Source organism: Notolepis coatsorum, assembly GCF_963971535.1.
Source record: "Notolepis coatsorum genome assembly, chromosome: 2".
Classification (NCBI taxonomy): domain Eukaryota; kingdom Metazoa; phylum Chordata; class Actinopteri; order Aulopiformes; family Paralepididae; genus Notolepis; species Notolepis coatsorum.
The window spans coordinates 222,912,265-222,930,275 of NC_140166.1; the positions used below are offsets into that span (position 1 = coordinate 222,912,265).

Genomic DNA, 18,011 nt, shown 5'->3' on the forward strand with positions numbered 1-18,011 from the left:
AGGAGAGAAGACAGAAGAGAGGAGAGGAGAAGAGCAGAGGAGGAGAGAGGAGTGGAGAAGAGAGGATAGGAGAAGAGACGAAAATAGAAGAGGAGAGAGGAGAGGAGAAAAGAAGAGACAAGATGAGAAGAGAGTAGAGGAGAGAAGAAGAGAGAAGAGAGGAGAGGAGAAGAGCAGAGGAGGAGAGAGGAGTGGAGAAGAGAGGAGAAGAAAATAGAAGAGGAGAGAGGAGAGGAGAGGAGAGGAGAGGAGAGGAGAGGAGAGGAGAGGAGAGGAGAAGAGAGGAGAGGATAGGGGAAGACAGAACAGAAGACAGAAGAGAGGAGAGGAGAGGAGAAGAGAGGAGAGGAGAGAAGAAGAGGGGAGAGAGGAGAGGAGAGGAGAGGAGAGATGAGAAAAGAAGAAAGGAGAGGAGAGGAGAAAACAGAAGACAAGAGAAGAGAAGAGAGGGGGAGGAGAAGAGAGGAGAGGAGAAGAGAGGACAGAAGAGGAAAAGAGTGGAGGAGAGGAAAAGAGAGGAGAGGAGAAGAGAGGAGGAGAGGAGAAGAGAAGAGAGGAGAGGACCGGTGAAGACAGAAGAGGATTAAGAGAAGAGAGGAGAGAAGAAGACATGACAGGAGAGGAAAAGAGAGGAGAGGAGGAGAGAGAAGTGAAGAAGAGAGGAGAGGAGAAGAGAGAAGTGAAGAAGAGAGAAGTGAAGAAGAGAGGAGAGGAGAAGAGGGGGGCGACATCCCCGTTTAATTCAACATTGTCTGGTACAATTTCTACTGTACAATAAAAGAGTTTAAAACCAGCAGTGAGTGAGTGAGTGGGTCTCTGACCTGTTCTCTGGTCTCCACACTGTGGTTCAGATCAGTGGGTCTCTGACCTGTTCTCTGGTCTCCACACTGTGGTTCAGATCAGTGGGTCTCTGACCTGTTCTCTGGTCTCCACACTGTGGTTCAGATCAGTGGGTCTCTCACCTGTTCTCTGGTCTCCACACTGTGGTTCAGATCAGTGGGTCTCTGACCTGTTCTCTGGTCTCCACACTGTGGTTCAGATCAGTGGGTCTCTGACCTGTTCTCTGGTCTCCACACTGTGGTTCAGATCAGTGGGTCTCTGACCTGTTCTCTGGTCTCCACACTGTGGTTCAGATCAGTGGGTCTCTGACCTGTTCTCTGGTCTCCACACTGTGGTTCAGATCAGTGGGTCTCTGACCTGTTCTCTGGTCTCCACACTGTGGTTCAGATCAGTGGGTCTCTGACCTGTTCTCTGGTCTCCACACTGTGGTTCAGATCAGTGGGTCTCTGACCTGTTCTCTGGTCTCCACACTGTGGTTCAGATCAGTGGGTCTCTCTGACCTGTTCTCTGGTCTCCACACTGTGGTTCAGATCAGTGGGTCTCTGACCTGTTCTCTGGTCTCCACGCTGTGGTTCAGATCAGTGGGTCTCTGACCTGTTCTCTGGTCTCCACACTGTGGTTCAGATCAGTGGGTCTCTGACCTGTTCTCTGGTCTCTGTGGTTCAGATCAGTGGGTCTCTGACCTGTTCTCTGGTCTCCACACTGTGGTTCAGATCAGTGGGTCTCTGACCTGTTCTCTGGTCTCCACACTGTGGTTCAGATCAGTGGGTCTCTGACCTGTTCTCTGGTCTCCACACTGTGGGTCAGATCAGTGGGTCTCTGACCTGTTCTCTGGTCTCCACACTGTGGTTCAGATCAGTGGGTCTCTGACCTGTTCTCTGGTCTCCACACTGTGGTTCAGATCAGTGGGTCTCTGACCTGTTCTCTGGTCTCCACACTGTGGGTCAGATCAGTGGGTCTCTCTGACCTGTTCTCTGGTCTCTGTGGTTCAGATCAGTGGGTCTCTGACCTGTTCTCTGGTCTCCACGCTGTGGTTCAGATGATCAGTGGGTCTCTGACCTGTTCTCTGGTCTCCACGCTGTGGTTCAGATCCTCCCACAGCCTCCTCAGCGCCGCCTCCCTCCTCTGACCCTCCGCAGACTGAAGGCCCCGCCCCAGCTGCTGCACCGAGTTCAGCCGGCTCTGTCCCAGAGAACACAGCTCACCGGCCAACACCTCCAACTTCTTCTGGAGCACCTGGGGGGGGGGGGGGGGGGGGGGGGGGGGGGGGGAGAGAGAGGGGGGGGGAGAGAGAGGGGGGGGGGGGGAGAGAGAGAGAGAGAGAGAGAGAGAGAGGGGGGGGGTAGAGAGGGGGGGGGGGGGGAGAGAGAGAGGGGGGGGGGAGAGAGAGGGGGGGGGGGGGGGGAGAGAGAGAGAGGGGGGGGAGAGAGTCAGAGAGAGGGGGGGGAGAGAGAGGGGGGGGAGAGAGTCAGAGAGAGTGTGTGTGAGATAGAGAGAGACGGGGGGCACAGACAGATAGAGGGGGAGAGAGAGAGAGATAGTGTGTGTGAGAGAGAGAGAGAGAGAGAGAGAGTGAGAGAGAGTGTGTGTGAGAGAGAGACAAAGAGAGAGATAGAGACAAAGAGAGGCTGCCAAGAGAGGTGATTACGATGAATTGAAAATGGGGGACCCTGATGTAAACAAGACGAAAGTCTTTCTCTGGTCTGCATCCCCTTAACAATTGTGTGTATTGAGCCGTACTGTATTGTACCCATTCTGCAATCTGTTAAATAAAGTTTTCAATCAATCAATCAATCAATCAATCAATCAATCAATCAATCAATCAATCAATCAATCAATCAATCAATCAATCAATCAAATCAATCAATCAATCAATCAATCAATCAATCAGGTATACTGTGTAGACACAACCTGCGATGGCCCAACAGCTAAAGACACGTAGCTAAAGCTGGACTATACGGCTCCTATCTGTCTCACTTCCTCTCTGGTCACTGGGTCTCATTCTCGAACGAAGTTACGACAAAATATTTCGTCTTAGCCAGATTTCGGCCTATTTAAGACATATTAGGGCTGGGAGTGGGAGTGCTCAAATTTTCCTGAGATCTTATTTGAGAGCAGATCTAAGAGTGCTGAGGAGCACACTTAAATATGCTCTCAGCCCACGATCAAATCTCATGATTGATTGACTAATTTAAAATGTTATTATAACTTGACAGACTGTGTTCTCATAGTGATTCCCTCACGTCAACGCTACAGGCCTCCTTGGAATTAATTACTTAATCATAATTAAAATAAATATGACAATATTTGTACGATAAGAAATTACGAATTTGATGTCGGAAAAATAAATAATATGGATTCATCTGATCACAGGGCAGCTGGATTAACCATATCTGAACCAGCTATTTTGGACAAATAATTACTCAGATATTCAAACACAATTATGCAATTATTGTGAAATGATTGAAAATAATAATAATTTAATGCCTTCTGTGGAATTTGTATTTCTTATTTGTTACACATCTGTTTTAATGATTAATTATATACATTTGAAAGAATGCAGGTCAACATGCAATGTATCCCATTGATTGGTATACAATGGGACAGACCTTTGTTTGATTGATTGATTGAAAACTTTATTAACAGATTGCAGAATGGGTACAGTACAGTACAGCTCAATTACATAAGGGGATGCAGACCAGAGAAAGAATTTCGTCTTGTTTACATCAGGGTCCCCCATTTTCAATTCATCATAACATATATGACACACATGACACAGATAGACAGTACTGCTACATCTATACATTTATGACATACCAGATTTGCAAATACAGTACTGTTTGTGATACAAAAAGAGTCCAGAAAAGAGAGTACATTTGACGTAGAAACTGTTGGAGGAGGTTGGGTAGGGGTGGGTGGGGAATAGACTTACACTATACAAGCAAAACTGTACATTGGAATATTGACAAAACCATACTTGGTCATTTACTGTACATTGGAGGGGGTTGATATAGCTATAAACCTGCATTCCTTCGAATATATCATTAATCAATTAAACTTATATTGAAATACACTATATAGCCTATACACCAACACTGAAATGACAGTGGATAAATAAATAAGAACTAAAGTTAATCGGTGGAAATAGACTGCATTAATATTCCATAACAAGTCTTGTGTGCGCCTACGAATGAACAGGAATAATAATAAGCCATACTGCGTTCATTCATTACGCCCGCCGTAGGCTATATATATTATATGTCATTCATTCATTCATATACAGTACTGCGCGCGCGTGCGCGTGTGTGTGTGTGCGCGCGCGCTGCGGCAGGTGTGTACCGCGAGCTGTATATGATGCCAATACATTAAAGTAATCTAGTTTTGATGGGCGCAAGCGTGATTACGAAACCTAGCCGCATTTCTCGGAGACGCTCTCTGATTGGCACTGACTGACGCTAGGTTTCGTAATCACGCGGCTCGCAAAGCACTTCCGCCATTCCATTTCACACAGCTGCGTCACCAGTTGCCTTATAAGGAACTATGGAGGCGGTGTTTTGTATGTAAATGAGCTGAACGGGAACGCGCTTTGGAGTTTACGACAGAATGCCATTCTCCAAGCAGATATCAGATCATATAATTTCTGCGACCGTTTCAGCCACTTAAGACATATCTCCAGCATGTTCAGGACTCAGAGTGTACTTGTCATAGATTATGTCTCAGTGGTTCCAAGATAAGTCTTCCAGCATATATCTTTGGAAAATTTTCGGGAATGAGACCCACTGTCTCCTCCGTGCCTCCTCACCTCCCCATCCTCCAGGTCTTGTCCGTAGTCCTCCGACTCGGCTGCCATCTTCTTGGAGGTCAGCCATGTTTGTAGTTCTTTAGCCTCCCTCTCGAACACGTAGAGGTTGAGCTGGTCCTCCAGGGCGGCCCTCCGGGAGGACGACAGACGCAGGACGTTCTCGTAGCTCCCCAGGACCTCCGGGAGAGACCTGCTGACCAACGGGCTGAGAGGAGGATGGGGGGGGGGGGGGGGGGTGGCTGTGTTAAGATTATGTCACGATCCTAGGCCCGGTCCTGGCTGGACGGGGCAGGATGGGGACATTGGGCAGTGCTCTCCACCTAACTTTGGGCAATGCCCTCCATCCAACATTGGCTCTCTGCCTAACATTGGTCTCCTACCCTCTAGTGGAAAGACTAGCCTGATGGTACAGGCGGCCATCTTGTTTTGGTTCCAAGTGATAGAACTAATATCTAACTATTTGTTATCTTGGGCCATCCCTGTGTGTGTGTGATGTCGTCTCCCTGTCTGGTTGTTATGTTTGATTATGTTTTCTGTGTCTAGTTGGTGTATTCCTAGTGTGTTTATCAGATGTTGCCTGTTTGCATTATTGCCTGGCCTCACCAGCTGTCAGTCGTTACAATCAGTGGTAGTATTTAAGGTCTGCTTGTTACTGACTTTCTTGTGGCGTCATTGTCTCAGTTTCCTACTAGTCCTCTGTGTCATCCTGCTCGCCGTCTCTCCTGTGTTCCCCCGTGCCTTGCTGTTTGTATTTTGCGCTTGTGAGTACTTAGTCTTTTGTTTCGTTATTGTTTATTTTCCGTGTTTGTACAATTCAGTCGTCCTCTAGCGCCTGCTCGGCTTTACCGTTTATGTTCTCGTTGGTAACGTACTGTCGTGTCAGTAAAGTCTGTTTACACGTATCCTGCCGTCTCCGCCTCCTCCATTCCGTTCTCTTGCTGCAAACTGTGTTCTCACCTACCCCCATCGTATCAGATTAGGGCTGTCGAGACAAAAAAGGCTTCCGGTATGCCAGCAGAGAGCACAGACGCATAAGAAGCCGAGCTCCCGGGCAAAGTGAATTTCAGACACTCAAGAACTCAAAGTGTAACTGAGGGGTACAATTCCCTGACTGTATTACTAGATATGATACTTACTACCACTACCTTTGTACTTAATATTCGGCCACCCAGTACTCGGCATAAATATATTATGATGAACACTGTCACGTAGATGAAACGGATCCAACACAAATGTACGAATTAGAAATAGGTCTTTATTTCTACACAGCGATGGTGTGTAGAGCAAGCACTTAATCAAATCAATCACATTTATGAATGGGAATTAGTATGCACTTTTATGGCAAGAGTATTCGTCGGTATATCAATAGAGAATGTCCAATCTCTGAAGGCGCAGGCGGTACATATACGACCTGGAATAGTTAAGGAAATAACAGCAATGATACTTTAATGATTATAGGCTGGATACACTAGGGGGGGTTAATCCGGTCGCTTGTAAGCCGACAAGAGTAGGAAGGGGGGGGGGGTAGAATCCGGCTGCCTCATCCGGCCAAGGGTATCCCAGGTGAACCCACTGTAGTGCCGTTCAATGCGCCGGCGATCCTTGGACCACAGATGAAAGCAGGTGGACTCTTTGTGGGCCGGCGTCCTCCGGTCCACGGAGGAGAGACGTGAAGCGACCTCGTCTTGCAGAGCGTCTCCTCACCTTGCGTCCTCTCCAGGGGGGGGGGGGTTCCAACACACGGCAGTGTCGGGGGTCTTTATCCATGGAATAATCAACGTATACAAAGCATAATCCGTGCCTGGGAAGGCGGGCTGTCGTCGGTAGAATAATCCGGTATACAGGTCCACTCGCTCGTCGGCTCTGGGGCTCCTCGGGTGCAGCTTCACGTGGGGTCAACCACCCTGGATAAGCAGCCAGTTTTCTGCCCGAAACGATGGGGTGCTGACTACGGTAGTATTCTCACCGCACGAAGCACTATATATTAACAGACTATTATTAGCTTAATAGACTACGTCCAACTCGACGATATAGTGCCAAATATGACTATTCAAATATTAATATACACGATGTCTCAATACCGATGGTAAGCCGAACTTGGCCTTACTCCCACACGTGGCGTCGCGGGGAGGCTTTACGTCTGTGACTCTATTGGAGGGTAAGAAACTGGACTGAAAAGGAAGTCCTACTTTAGTAGCGCAGTATATATACGCACTATGAACAAATAGTCCCATTAGTGGTGCGGTAGCCAGATTCCTACGCGGAACTAGGACTTGTTCGTACATGTTGAGCGGTACGTTTGAACTGGGTCTGGGGGTATGGCAGCCTGGCACCAAGGTCTCGACCAATAGTAGAATGGAGACTATTATGGGATGTTCAGTAGGCTAGAATGGATATTCAATGCATATTGTACAAGGAATATACAAGGGATATCAAGGAATATTAGAGAATATACAAATACAATTAAATATATATATATAATAAATATATATATTCGGTTTAATCTGGCCCTTCACAACAGCCACCCCCTGATTGGTCCCAGACCTAATCAGTTTAAGCAGAGACAGATTAATCGCGTTGTCTATTTACACATAAGGGTTTGCAGTAGGGGTCAGTCAACTTCACAAAGTCATAGGGTTATAGGGTCATGGTCATCATCGATTGTGTCTGGGAGTCGGGGCAGTTCTATGAGCCTCGCCACGGGACGGGTGTAAGTGCGACCCTGGACAAGCACTTCAGCTGCTCGGACCTTGCCGTCGGCACCGGTGATCACTTTGCCCACGCGGCCGGCCGGCCACATAGCTCTGGGCAGTGATTGATCAATAATCATGACGACTGTTCCTTCTGTCAAATTGTCTCTCTCCTTTACCCACTTCTGGCGGGTCTGTAGAGACGGTAGGTAGTGTAGTAGGAAACTGCTCCAAAACTTGTCGGCTAATACTTGGCTGTACCTCCACATTCGTCGGCCGTTCGCTTCTTCAGGCCGGTACATTGTCTGGGGTAACGCGGGATCTAGCCGCCCCATCAGGAGTGTGTTGGGGTCTGCGGAGATAACAGTGCTCAATCCACAGAACACAGGCTTCTTATTCTCAGCCTCCTCCTGACTGGCTTCCCTCGGGATAGGCGTGGGCCACTCTCCTTCCGGGAGCTTTAGGAATGCTGGGCCGTCACTGTAGACATTGCGACGGGTGAGGTCATCTAGAGGCATTCCCCGGGTGATGACGTCAGCTGGGTTCTGTTTTGTATCAACGTAGCGCCACTCTGTTTCTCCGGTTAACTCTTCGGTTAAGTCTTGAATCTCGGTGACTCTGACTCCCACGAAGACTTTGTACTTGCATGAGTCCGATTTGATCCAGGCGAGTACTGTCGTGGAATCTGACCACAGGATTGTTCTAGACACCGGTATGGTGAGCTCACGTTGGATGAGCGTGGCTAGGTGCGCTCCGGCTAGGGCTGCGCAGAGCTCTAGACGTGGGATAGATTGTTGCTTGCGTGGGGCTATTCTCGAGCGGGCGAGGACAAATGCTGTGTAGATCTCTCCCCCCTTTTCTTGGGCCCGCAAGTAGGCTACTGATCCGTATGCGACCTCTGAGGCGTCACTGAAGACGTGTAAGTCCATTTTACATGTCTCTGGCCTCACCGTGGGTGGGAAGTAGCTTCGGCGCATATTAACGCCTGGGAGTGAGTGGAGCTCCATCTCCCACTCTCTCCAGGTGGATGCAAGGTGTGCGGGAATGGGGTCGTCCCAGCCCTGGTCCTTGTCCCACAATGCTCGTACAATCATTTTTGCCCTGGTGGTGTACGGTAGAATACATCCTAGCGGGTCATATTGTCGGGCGAGTGTTGTGTACACACTCCGTCTGGTGGTCGGCGCCGCCGCCGGCCTTCCCTGCTCCGTAGTCAGGGGCTTGTGTCTGTAGTGAAGCGAATCTGTTTTGAATCGCCACACCAATCCCAGGGTCATCTCCTGGGCTTCTCCCGGGATTGTAGCCATCCAGGTCTCGCTGCTGGCTGCCTTGTCCTCGGAGGAGAGGCTGCGCAGTACTTGCGGATCGCTGCTGGCCCACTGCCTGAGATCAAAGCCGCCTTTGATCAATGAGGCGCGGAGTTTAATCAGGAGAGCCTCGGCTTCTTCCTGGGTTGAAAGGCTTTGTAGACAGTTGTCTACGTAGAAGCTGTTCTTTACGCTGTGTCGGACCTCTTCGTCCGCTGCTGGGTCCTCTGCTACATGTTTCTGTAGTGCAAATGTAGCACAGCAGGGGCTGCACGTCGTTCCGAAGGGGAGGACTTCCCATTGGTAGATGGCTGGGTGCTCATCTCCTGGCTTCTCTCTCCATAGGAACCGTAACAGGGGCTTGTCCTCCTCTACTAATCTCACCTGCAGGAACATTCCTTTAATGTCCCCGCTGATGGCCACCTTTTCCTGGCGGAAGCGGAGTAGAACGCCGAGTAGGGAGGGGCCGAGTGTGGGACCGGGCAGTAACTCTTTATTCAGATTTTGGGATCCGATCTGGTAGCTGCAGTTAAATACTATGCGGTCTTTACCGTTGTGATGGACCTTGTGGTGAGGCACGTACCACGATTCAGTGGTCTGGTCAGCCTCTTTAATGTCCATCTTTGTGACGTGTCCCGCTGTGATGAGCTTCTCAATCTCAGCGCGGTATACACTCTCTTGGGCGGGGTTCTTGGCTAAGCGCCGCTCCGTGTTCAGCAGGTACCGTTCTGTGGCGTCTGTCTTGGCGTGGAAAGTAGGCATTCCTTCTCGCCGCAGGAGTGGCGTGGCGTATCTCAACACGCCGTTGACTGGGACTCTCTTGGTCCCTGTCTCGAGGAGGTGAATGGCGTAAATGTCATCTTTAGAGCGAATGTCTTTCTTTCCGTTCTTAAAGGGCATTTGTTCCAAGGTCCATAGCCGCTCTACGTGTTGCAGGAGTGCGGTTTCTCCCTCTGTGACTCGGGAGTGGAGACATCTAGTGGCTGTACTTCGGTTGAGAGATTTGGCGAGCGGGCCTTGGAGAGTCCATCCCAAACGGGTCTCGACTGCTGCAGGACAGCCTCGGGGTCCGGTATGAACCCGGTCTATCGGGACAATGAGGTCTGCATGGTCGGAGCCTATCAACAGGGTCGGCATAGCATTGTCTATGAGCGGGATCGGTAACTTGCGCAGATGTACATATTTCTCCATCAGCTTGGCGACGGGGTATGTGTACCGCGACAGTCCTATTTCTTGGCTGGTGAAAGCGTCTGTAATCTGGTACCGTCGCTCAGGCTGGCCGCTTGCTGCGATAGAGAATGAGACATTCTCGCCCTTTATCTTCTTCAAATCTCGTCTTATTGTCCGAATTGTCATTTGGGTTTCGCTTCCCCGCAGCCCTAGCTGGGCCGCAGCGGAGGCGAGCAGCAGGGTCTTCTCTGACCCGTCATCGAGGACGGCGTAAGTGTCCAGGACTTTATTCTGGTAGCTTAGTGTCACACGCACTACTTTTAGGAGTACTCGGGCTCCACTGCTGCTGGCGGGATCGATGTACATGACGCTCGCTTTGCTGCTGGATGGTGCGGGTGAAGGGCGCCGTCTGTTACTGTCGTGAAGTATGTCCAGATGGGCTCCATCGCACTTGGTGCACCTTTTCTTTAAGCGGCATTCGGCTGCCATGTGTGAGCGCGCACAGCGAAAACAGCGCTTGTTGGACTTTATCCATTGACTTGCTTCCTCCGCGTTCAGCTTGGGGAAGGAGTCACATTGCGCTAGCCAGTGTTCTTTCTCACAGTAGGGGCACACTATCTTCCACTTCTCCGTTCTGGAGGGGGTACTGTGGCTCCTGCTGCTCGGTACTGACTCCGATTGGTGCATCACAGTCACCGATCTTCTTCCATCATTTAGTCGTCTGGTTCCTTCTCTGGAGCCAGGGGTGCTCCGTCCGAATGTATCTAGCCGTAGGCTGCTGACTTCTCTCGCCAGGAAGTCCGCTAGATCGAGGAGGTTCGGTTCGGGGCCATTCGGGTCTCGGTGGTCTCTCTGTCGCCTAAAACGCTCCTGTCGAGCGGGCGGCAGCTTCTCCAAGATCCTTTCCACATTTGAGTTGGCGTAAAGTTCATGCCTCCCCTTCTCTCTCTGCGCTCCCAACATCCCTACCAGGGACTGCACTCTGATGGACAGGTCGTCCAGTGCTCGATTGTCTATTGCTGGGGGTAAGCGGTCGATGTGTCGGATCTCCTGGATCACGTAATCCCATATGCGCCCATACCTCTGGTCCAATGCTACCAGCGCTGCTGTGTATGGGGTGGTGGAAGTCGCGTAGGCGAGCGCTATATTATGTGCGCGGGGTACCTTTAAGTGCTTCAGTAGGATGGCGTATTTGTGGCGTTCATCCAATACATCCACCAACATGGTCTCCAGACACATGCGGAGTTCTGTATACTGGGCCCGGTTCTCTTGGGTGAAGTCGGGTACCATAGGCGTGCCAATGTATGACGCTGACTGTGGATACATCGGCGAGCGTTGGGGGAGAGGCCTCCTAGGCGAGTCTCCTCCCGCTCCTTGGTATGGGCTGGTACCGGCAGTGTACCATGGCCCGCTTGTCCAGGTGCTGTTCCTCGGTGCGGGTCGTGCGTCGTGCTCACCCGGGTATAGAGTCGGGGGTCTGTAGCGCAGCTCCGCGGGAGTATAGCCTGGGCTGTACCGGACCTCCTGGTCCGGTAGAGTACTGTGCTGTCGTCGGGCGTGGTTCTCCTCCTCTTCCTCTTCGTCTTCAGTTAGGTCATCCAGTGCTTGTAGTCTCTGGTTTAGCCTCTCCACAGGATATGCTGCTCCTTCCCGGTTGCTAGGTCTCGCTTGGACCGGTGGGGGGAGGTGGTCTGTGGGGGGTATAGACCTCGTCTGTTGGTCAAGTTCAGGGTTGTTTACTCGGCTAGGGGATGCCGCCCTGGAGGTGTGTCTAGACGAGTTCCTGGAGCCTCTGGCGGAGGGAGAGGGTGTTGTCCGTCTGATCAGCTGTTCTATTAGTTGCGCTTGCTGTCTGTCGCGCTCTGCGTCCCGTAGAGCACCAGCAGCTGCTCGCTGGCTGTCTGCTCGGTCTCGGGCCACATTCTCTTCCCTCTGAATGCGTCTTATTTCTAGACGTATATGCTCTTCTTCGCTCCGCTGCTGGATCTGCAGTCGGTCGCGTTCAGCAGCGGCGTTCAGGCTGATGAGGAAGGCCTGCTGTAGGGTCCTCTCTGCCTCGCTGGGAGAAGGCGGTTGTATAGGGGAGCCTTCCCTCGGGGTACTCCTTGCGGAGCCTTGGAGCTCTATCTCCACGGTGCTCTCCCCGTCTTCTTCCGTGCCGAGTTCTGTCTCGGTAGCGTTGTATTCCTCCCGGGACTCATCAGGGACTACTTCTTCAGTACTGGCGGGGTGTGAAGTCATGTCTGGTTCCCACTGGTCCCCACCGTGAACTTGGTCAGTTACATTAGAACCCGTAGGGGCCTCTATGGTCGGGGTAGTCTGGGCGTTGGGGTTAGACATACTTTTACTTTCTAGTTTTACCGCGTTTACTGTTAGTAGAAGACTAGGTTGTTGACTGACAGCGTAAGCCTCTAAGTACTGAGGGAGCCGTCGTTCGCGCTGCGGGTGTTGGTTAGGAGGATCGTTTCGTGGAGTGTTCATCATAGGCCATTTCAATATTAATAACACTATATTAATATTACACTAATTACCCTCCGGCTCGAAGGACCAATTTTAACTGAGGGGTACAATTCCCTGACTGTATTACTAGATATGATACTTACTACCACTACCTTTGTACTTAATATTCGGCCACCCAGTACTCGGCATAAATATATTATGATGAACACTGTCACGTAGATGAAACGGATCCAACACAAATGTACGAATTAGAAATAGGTCTTTATTTCTACACAGCGATGGTGTGTAGAGCAAGCACTTAATCAAATCAATCACATTTATGAATGGGAATTAGTATGCACTTTTATGGCAAGAGTATTCGTCGGTATATCAATAGAGAATGTCCAATCTCTGAAGGCGCAGGCGGTACATATACGACCTGGAATAGTTAAGGAAATAACAGCAATGATACTTTAATGATTATAGGCTGGATACACTAGGGGGGGTTAATCCGGTCGCTTGTAAGCCGACAAGAGTAGGAAGGGGGGGGGGGTAGAATCCGGCTGCCTCATCCGGCCAAGGGTATCCCAGGTGAACCCACTGTAGTGCCGTTCAATGCGCCGGCGATCCTTGGACCACAGATGAAAGCAGGTGGACTCTTTGTGGGCCGGCGTCCTCCGGTCCACGGAGGAGAGACGTGAAGCGACCTCGTCTTGCAGAGCGTCTCCTCACCTTGCGTCCTCTCCAGGGGGGGGGGGGGGGTTCCAACACACGGCAGTGTCGGGGGTCTTTATCCATGGAATAATCAACGTATACAAAGCATAATCCGTGCCTGGGAAGGCGGGCTGTCGTCGGTAGAATAATCCGGTATACAGGTCCACTCGCTCGTCGGCTCTGGGGCTCCTCGGGTGCAGCTTCACGTGGGGTCAACCACCCTGGATAAGCAGCCAGTTTTCTGCCCGAAACGATGGGGTGCTGACTACGGTAGTATTCTCACCGCACGAAGCACTATATATTAACAGACTATTATTAGCTTAATAGACTACGTCCAACTCGACGATATAGTGCCAAATATGACTATTCAAATATTAATATACACGATGTCTCAATACCGATGGTAAGCCGAACTTGGCCTTACTCCCACACGTGGCGTCGCGGGGAGGCTTTACGTCTGTGACTCTATTGGAGGGTAAGAAACTGGACTGAAAAGGAAGTCCTACTTTAGTAGCGCAGTATATATACGCACTATGAACAAATAGTCCCATTAGTGGTGCGGTAGCCAGATTCCTACGCGGAACTAGGACTTGTTCGTACATGTTGAGCGGTACGTTTGAACTGGGTCTGGGGGTATGGCAGCCTGGCACCAAGGTCTCGACCAATAGTAGAATGGAGACTATTATGGGATGTTCAGTAGGCTAGAATGGATATTCAATGCATATTGTACAAGGAATATACAAGGGATATCAAGGAATATTAGAGAATATACAAATACAATTAAATATATATATATAATAAATATATATATTCGGTTTAATCTGGCCCTTCACAACACAAAGTAAACATTCAAACAAGACAGAAAGGTAGATGAGTGGGAGAAAGAGAAGAACCGAAAAAAAAGGAAAAAAACATTCAATAACTCGGAAAATGAGACGACGAAAGGACCGACACCGAAGCTAACGCCCCCGCTAGCATAAACAACCAGCAGCAGGCCGCCAGCGTGCAGTCGGGACACGAGCCGAGCATGGACCAGGTGGGCATAGTTGAAGCGATAAAAGAACTGAAAACCGACTTAAAAGAAGAGCTCAGGAGAGTTAGCGAAGACATAAAGGCAAAGCTCGATACTATCGCCTTTGAGATACAGAGCCTAAATCAAAGAGTGGACGAGGAGGAGAGCCGAGTGGACAAAATGGAGGACTGGATGGCGGAGATGTCGGATGCACTCAGAGCGAGTCTAGAGGAACTGAGGAACACAGTACAGGTTGGTGGACCTGGAATCCAGGGCGAGGAAGAACAACATCTGCATATTTGGGATGGAGGAGGTAATGTTCAAATAAGCGCCCGGGAGGAGCGAGGTAATTTTTATTAGCGTAGGTTTTCTTTATTGGTTAACGTTGGATTAAGGGATGGGGGGGCTTCAGTTTGTCACCTCGTCGTATACCCTTAGCGATGGGCCCTCTCCCTACGAGGGGCTTTCCCTCGCACATACCAACGGGATAAATACCGAAGAGGAGTGGGTGTTCCCCCCTCGTTTGGAGGAACGACGATTGTACAGTGCATAGTGAGAATAATTTTCACAGAAATGTAAACACCAGGGAAAAAAGAAAACGTTTCATGTTTTCCTATGCAAACATGGGAAAAGTTGTTATGCAAACACTGCAAAAGAAAAGTTTCGAATGGAAAATGTGAAAAAGTTACTGTGAAAGGGAAATGGAGAATGTCTATGTGAAAATGATGTGAAAATGTGACTTTGGAAAGAAAAAAGAGGAAAATGAACAAAAATAAAGAGTTATAAAAAAAGATTAGGGCTGTCAAAGTTAATGCTTTAACTTTGGAGATTAATTCAAATGATTTAAAGCGTTAAATCTTTTTTTATCTAGATTCATCTATGGAGTGAAAAATGTTCAACGTTCTTAACTTTCAGCAGTATATTTGCTTGATATTTTTTTGCATTGACTCATGTACCTTTTTGAAAATCATCTGACATGAAGATGGAACACATTTTTGTTGTTAATTATCGTCCTTATTATCTGCACTTTAACATCGGCCTGGGTTGTTTTTTATTTCCGTTAGCGCCGCGGATATAAGAAAGCGGTCTAGCTGAGTCAATGTTGATGGTTTTGTTGAACATTTGTATTTCACAGGAGAGAAACTGTATTCAAAGATTAAAGAAAGCTATTAAAATAGTCTTTGAATCTAAATTTACTTTCTTTGTGTTGATTTTACATTAATTCCATGATTTTACTCAAGTAAATATCTGTTACAAGCTTCGGTCTTAAGTAGAAAAAATGCAATTTCTTATCTGGATTAATCTAGATTAATTACAGAAAATTGTGAGATTAATTAGTAAATTTTTTTTTAATCTATTGACAGCACTAGTTAAGATGCTTTGCATTGTGGGGCAGATTAGGATTGAAGGACATCAAACATGGCTGTCTGTCTATATACTGTTTCAAGTTTCAAGTTATTTTTTTCCAGTTTCAAGTTTAGTTGTCATAAAAAAATACAGAATACTTTTCCATGAAATGCTTTTTTCTGTTATGAGCTCCTGGGAGAGTGTGCTAGATAAAAAAAGCAAAGAGGCCTAGAAGCGTGGCTAATGCTAATGGTGCGCATACCAGAGGCTAACTGCCTAAGAAAACAGGCACAGAGGCACTGAAAGAGGATTTCACCCGTCTAATGAACACACTAGACTAGACAAATATCAAGATGTATCCATCAGTGGACCAATTGCATGCTTTTGCAGAGGACAAGAAGCCTTCCGTCGACTCCTTCAGACATTAAGCACCCCCCACAGCCCAAATGGAATGATACAAAAAATTACATCTTTTTTTCTAGGTGTCTATATATACCTGTTATGGTGTGCTAGGTGTCTATATATACCTGTTGGGGTGTGCTAGGTGTCTATATATACCTGTTGGGGTGTGCTAGGTGTCTATATACCTGTTAGGGTGTGCTAGGTGTCTATATATACCTGTTGGGGTGTGCTAGGTGTCTATATATACCTGTTGGGGTGTGCTAGGTGTCTATATATACCTGTTGGGGTGTGCTAGGTGTCTATATATACCTGTTGGGGTGTGCTAGGTGTCTATATATATCTGTTGGGGTGTGCTAGGTGTCTATATATACCTGTTGGGGTGTGCTAGGTGTCTATATATATATATATATATCTGTTATGGTGTGCTAGGTGTCTATATATACCTGTTAGGGTGTGCTAGGTGTCTATATATACCTGTTGGGGTGTGCTAGGTGTCTATATATATCTGTTGGGGTGTGCTAGGTGTCTATATATACCTGTTGGGGTGTGCTAGGTGTCTATATATATATATATATATATATATATCTGTTATGGTGTGCTAGGTGTCTATATATATATATATCTCTGTTATGGTGTGCTAGGTGTCTATATATACCTGTTATGGTGTGCTAGGTGTCTATATATACCTGTTGGGGTGTGCTAGGTGTCTATATATACCTGTTGGGGTGTGCTAGGTGTCTATATATACCTGTTGGGGTGTGCTAGGTGTCTATATATATCTGTTGGGGTGTGCTAGGTGTCTATATATACCTGTTGGGGTGTGCTAGGTGTCTATATATATCTGTTGGGGTGTGCTAGGTGTCTATATATACCTGTTGGGGTGTGCTAGGTGTCTATATATATATATATATATCTGTTATGGTGTGCTAGGTGTCTATATATACCTGTTAGGGTGTGCTAGGTGTCTATATATACCTGTTGGGGTGTGCTAGGTGTCTATATATACCTGTTGGGGTGTGCTAGGTGTCTATATATACCTGTTATGATGTGCTAGGTGTCTATATATACCTGTTAGGTGTGCTAGGTGTCTATATATACCTGTTAGGTGTGCTAGGTGTCTATATATATATCTGTTAGGTGTGCTAGGTGTCTATATATACCTGTTGGGGTGTGCTAGGTGTCTATATATACCCAGGGCCGGACTGGGGAAATAATTCATACCGGGAGATATAGCGCGAAATATAGCCCCAGTCAGGCCACTTTTTAAGCGGGGGGTTCTGGGGGTCCCCCACCCGGATTTTTTTTGTTACAAAGACTTAATTTCCTGCATTCTGGTGAATTTTAGTGCATGTGAATCACAAACTAATGAGCCAACAATTGCTTAGTACAATGTACTGTTATGGACCTCAAATAAAACTGTTGTGGCACTAGCAATGCTACTCTCTCCACCTTCAAAAAGAAAAAAGCAAGAGCACAACATATTTTTCTATTTACTATTATAATACAGTTAACCACTCTCTCCTGTAAGGGCCTTTCTTTTTCTTTGTTTTATCCCGTTCTCCTCCACCCTTTCTCTTTCTTCCACTGTCCATCTTGACATCAACGTTAATTGACTTTCGCTCTACTGTATCTCTCCCGAGTCCCTCACTACCTGGCTCACTGCCTGGCTGTTATTCTGCATCTGAGTGCCGTCTGCCATTCCATTCGCCGCCTCCGCTGTCAATCAGTTGTATCGCCTGGTCCCGCCTCCACCAATCACAAGCGGCAGCACGGCTCCATTGTGTGTGTGTGTGTCCGCGTGAGAGCGAGAGTAAGATAGTTCTCCAACTTTGTGCAGACAGTGAAATCCTGGTTGTTCCCCACCCATCTAGGTTATCTAACTATTGCGCCGCGCCGCCGCCACAACTAGAAACAATGGCCTGGCAATTTTTTTTTTATTTTTTTTTTTTTATTTATTTTTTTATATATATTTTTTTTTTATCTGTGCAGGCCAGGCCACCGGGAAAACTCCCGGTGCTCCCGATGGCCAGTCCGGGCCTGTATATACCTGTTAGGGTGTGCTAGGTGTCTATATATACCTGTTGGGGTGTGCTAGGTGTCTATATATACCTGTTATGATGTGCTAGGTGTCTATATATACCTGTTATGATGTGCTAGGTGTCTATATATACCTGTTGGGGTGTGCTAGGTGTCTATATATACCTGTTATGATGTGCTAGGTGTCTATATATACCTGTTAGGGTGTGCTAGGTGTCTATATATACCTGTTATGATGTGCTAGGTGTCTATAT

General features: G+C 48.1%; 2 protein-coding genes across 2 annotated transcripts in view; one reads left to right on the forward strand and one right to left on the reverse strand.

Moving 5' to 3' along the window:
* prkd1 (protein kinase D1) overlaps window positions 1–1,710 on the forward strand; it is a gene marked incomplete at both ends in the record, with an annotated part of 165,017 nt that extends 163,307 nt beyond the window's left edge. Inside the window, 5 exons of the mRNA XM_084308561.1 lie at window positions 899–1,043; window positions 1,134–1,184; window positions 1,275–1,325; window positions 1,418–1,510; window positions 1,601–1,710. Coding sequence (XP_084164687.1) covers window positions 899–1,043; window positions 1,134–1,184; window positions 1,275–1,325; window positions 1,418–1,510; window positions 1,601–1,710 — 450 coding nt within the window. The remainder of the gene's footprint in view (window positions 1–898; window positions 1,044–1,133; window positions 1,185–1,274; window positions 1,326–1,417; window positions 1,511–1,600) is intronic.
* A 165-nt stretch (window positions 1,711–1,875) lies between these two features.
* Window positions 1,876–18,011, reverse strand: part of sptbn5 (spectrin, beta, non-erythrocytic 5) — a gene marked incomplete at both ends in the record, with an annotated part of 191,394 nt that continues 175,258 nt past the window's right edge. Inside the window, 2 exons of the mRNA XM_084308563.1 lie at window positions 1,876–2,076; window positions 4,643–4,847. Coding sequence (XP_084164689.1) covers window positions 1,876–2,076; window positions 4,643–4,847 — 406 coding nt within the window. The remainder of the gene's footprint in view (window positions 2,077–4,642; window positions 4,848–18,011) is intronic.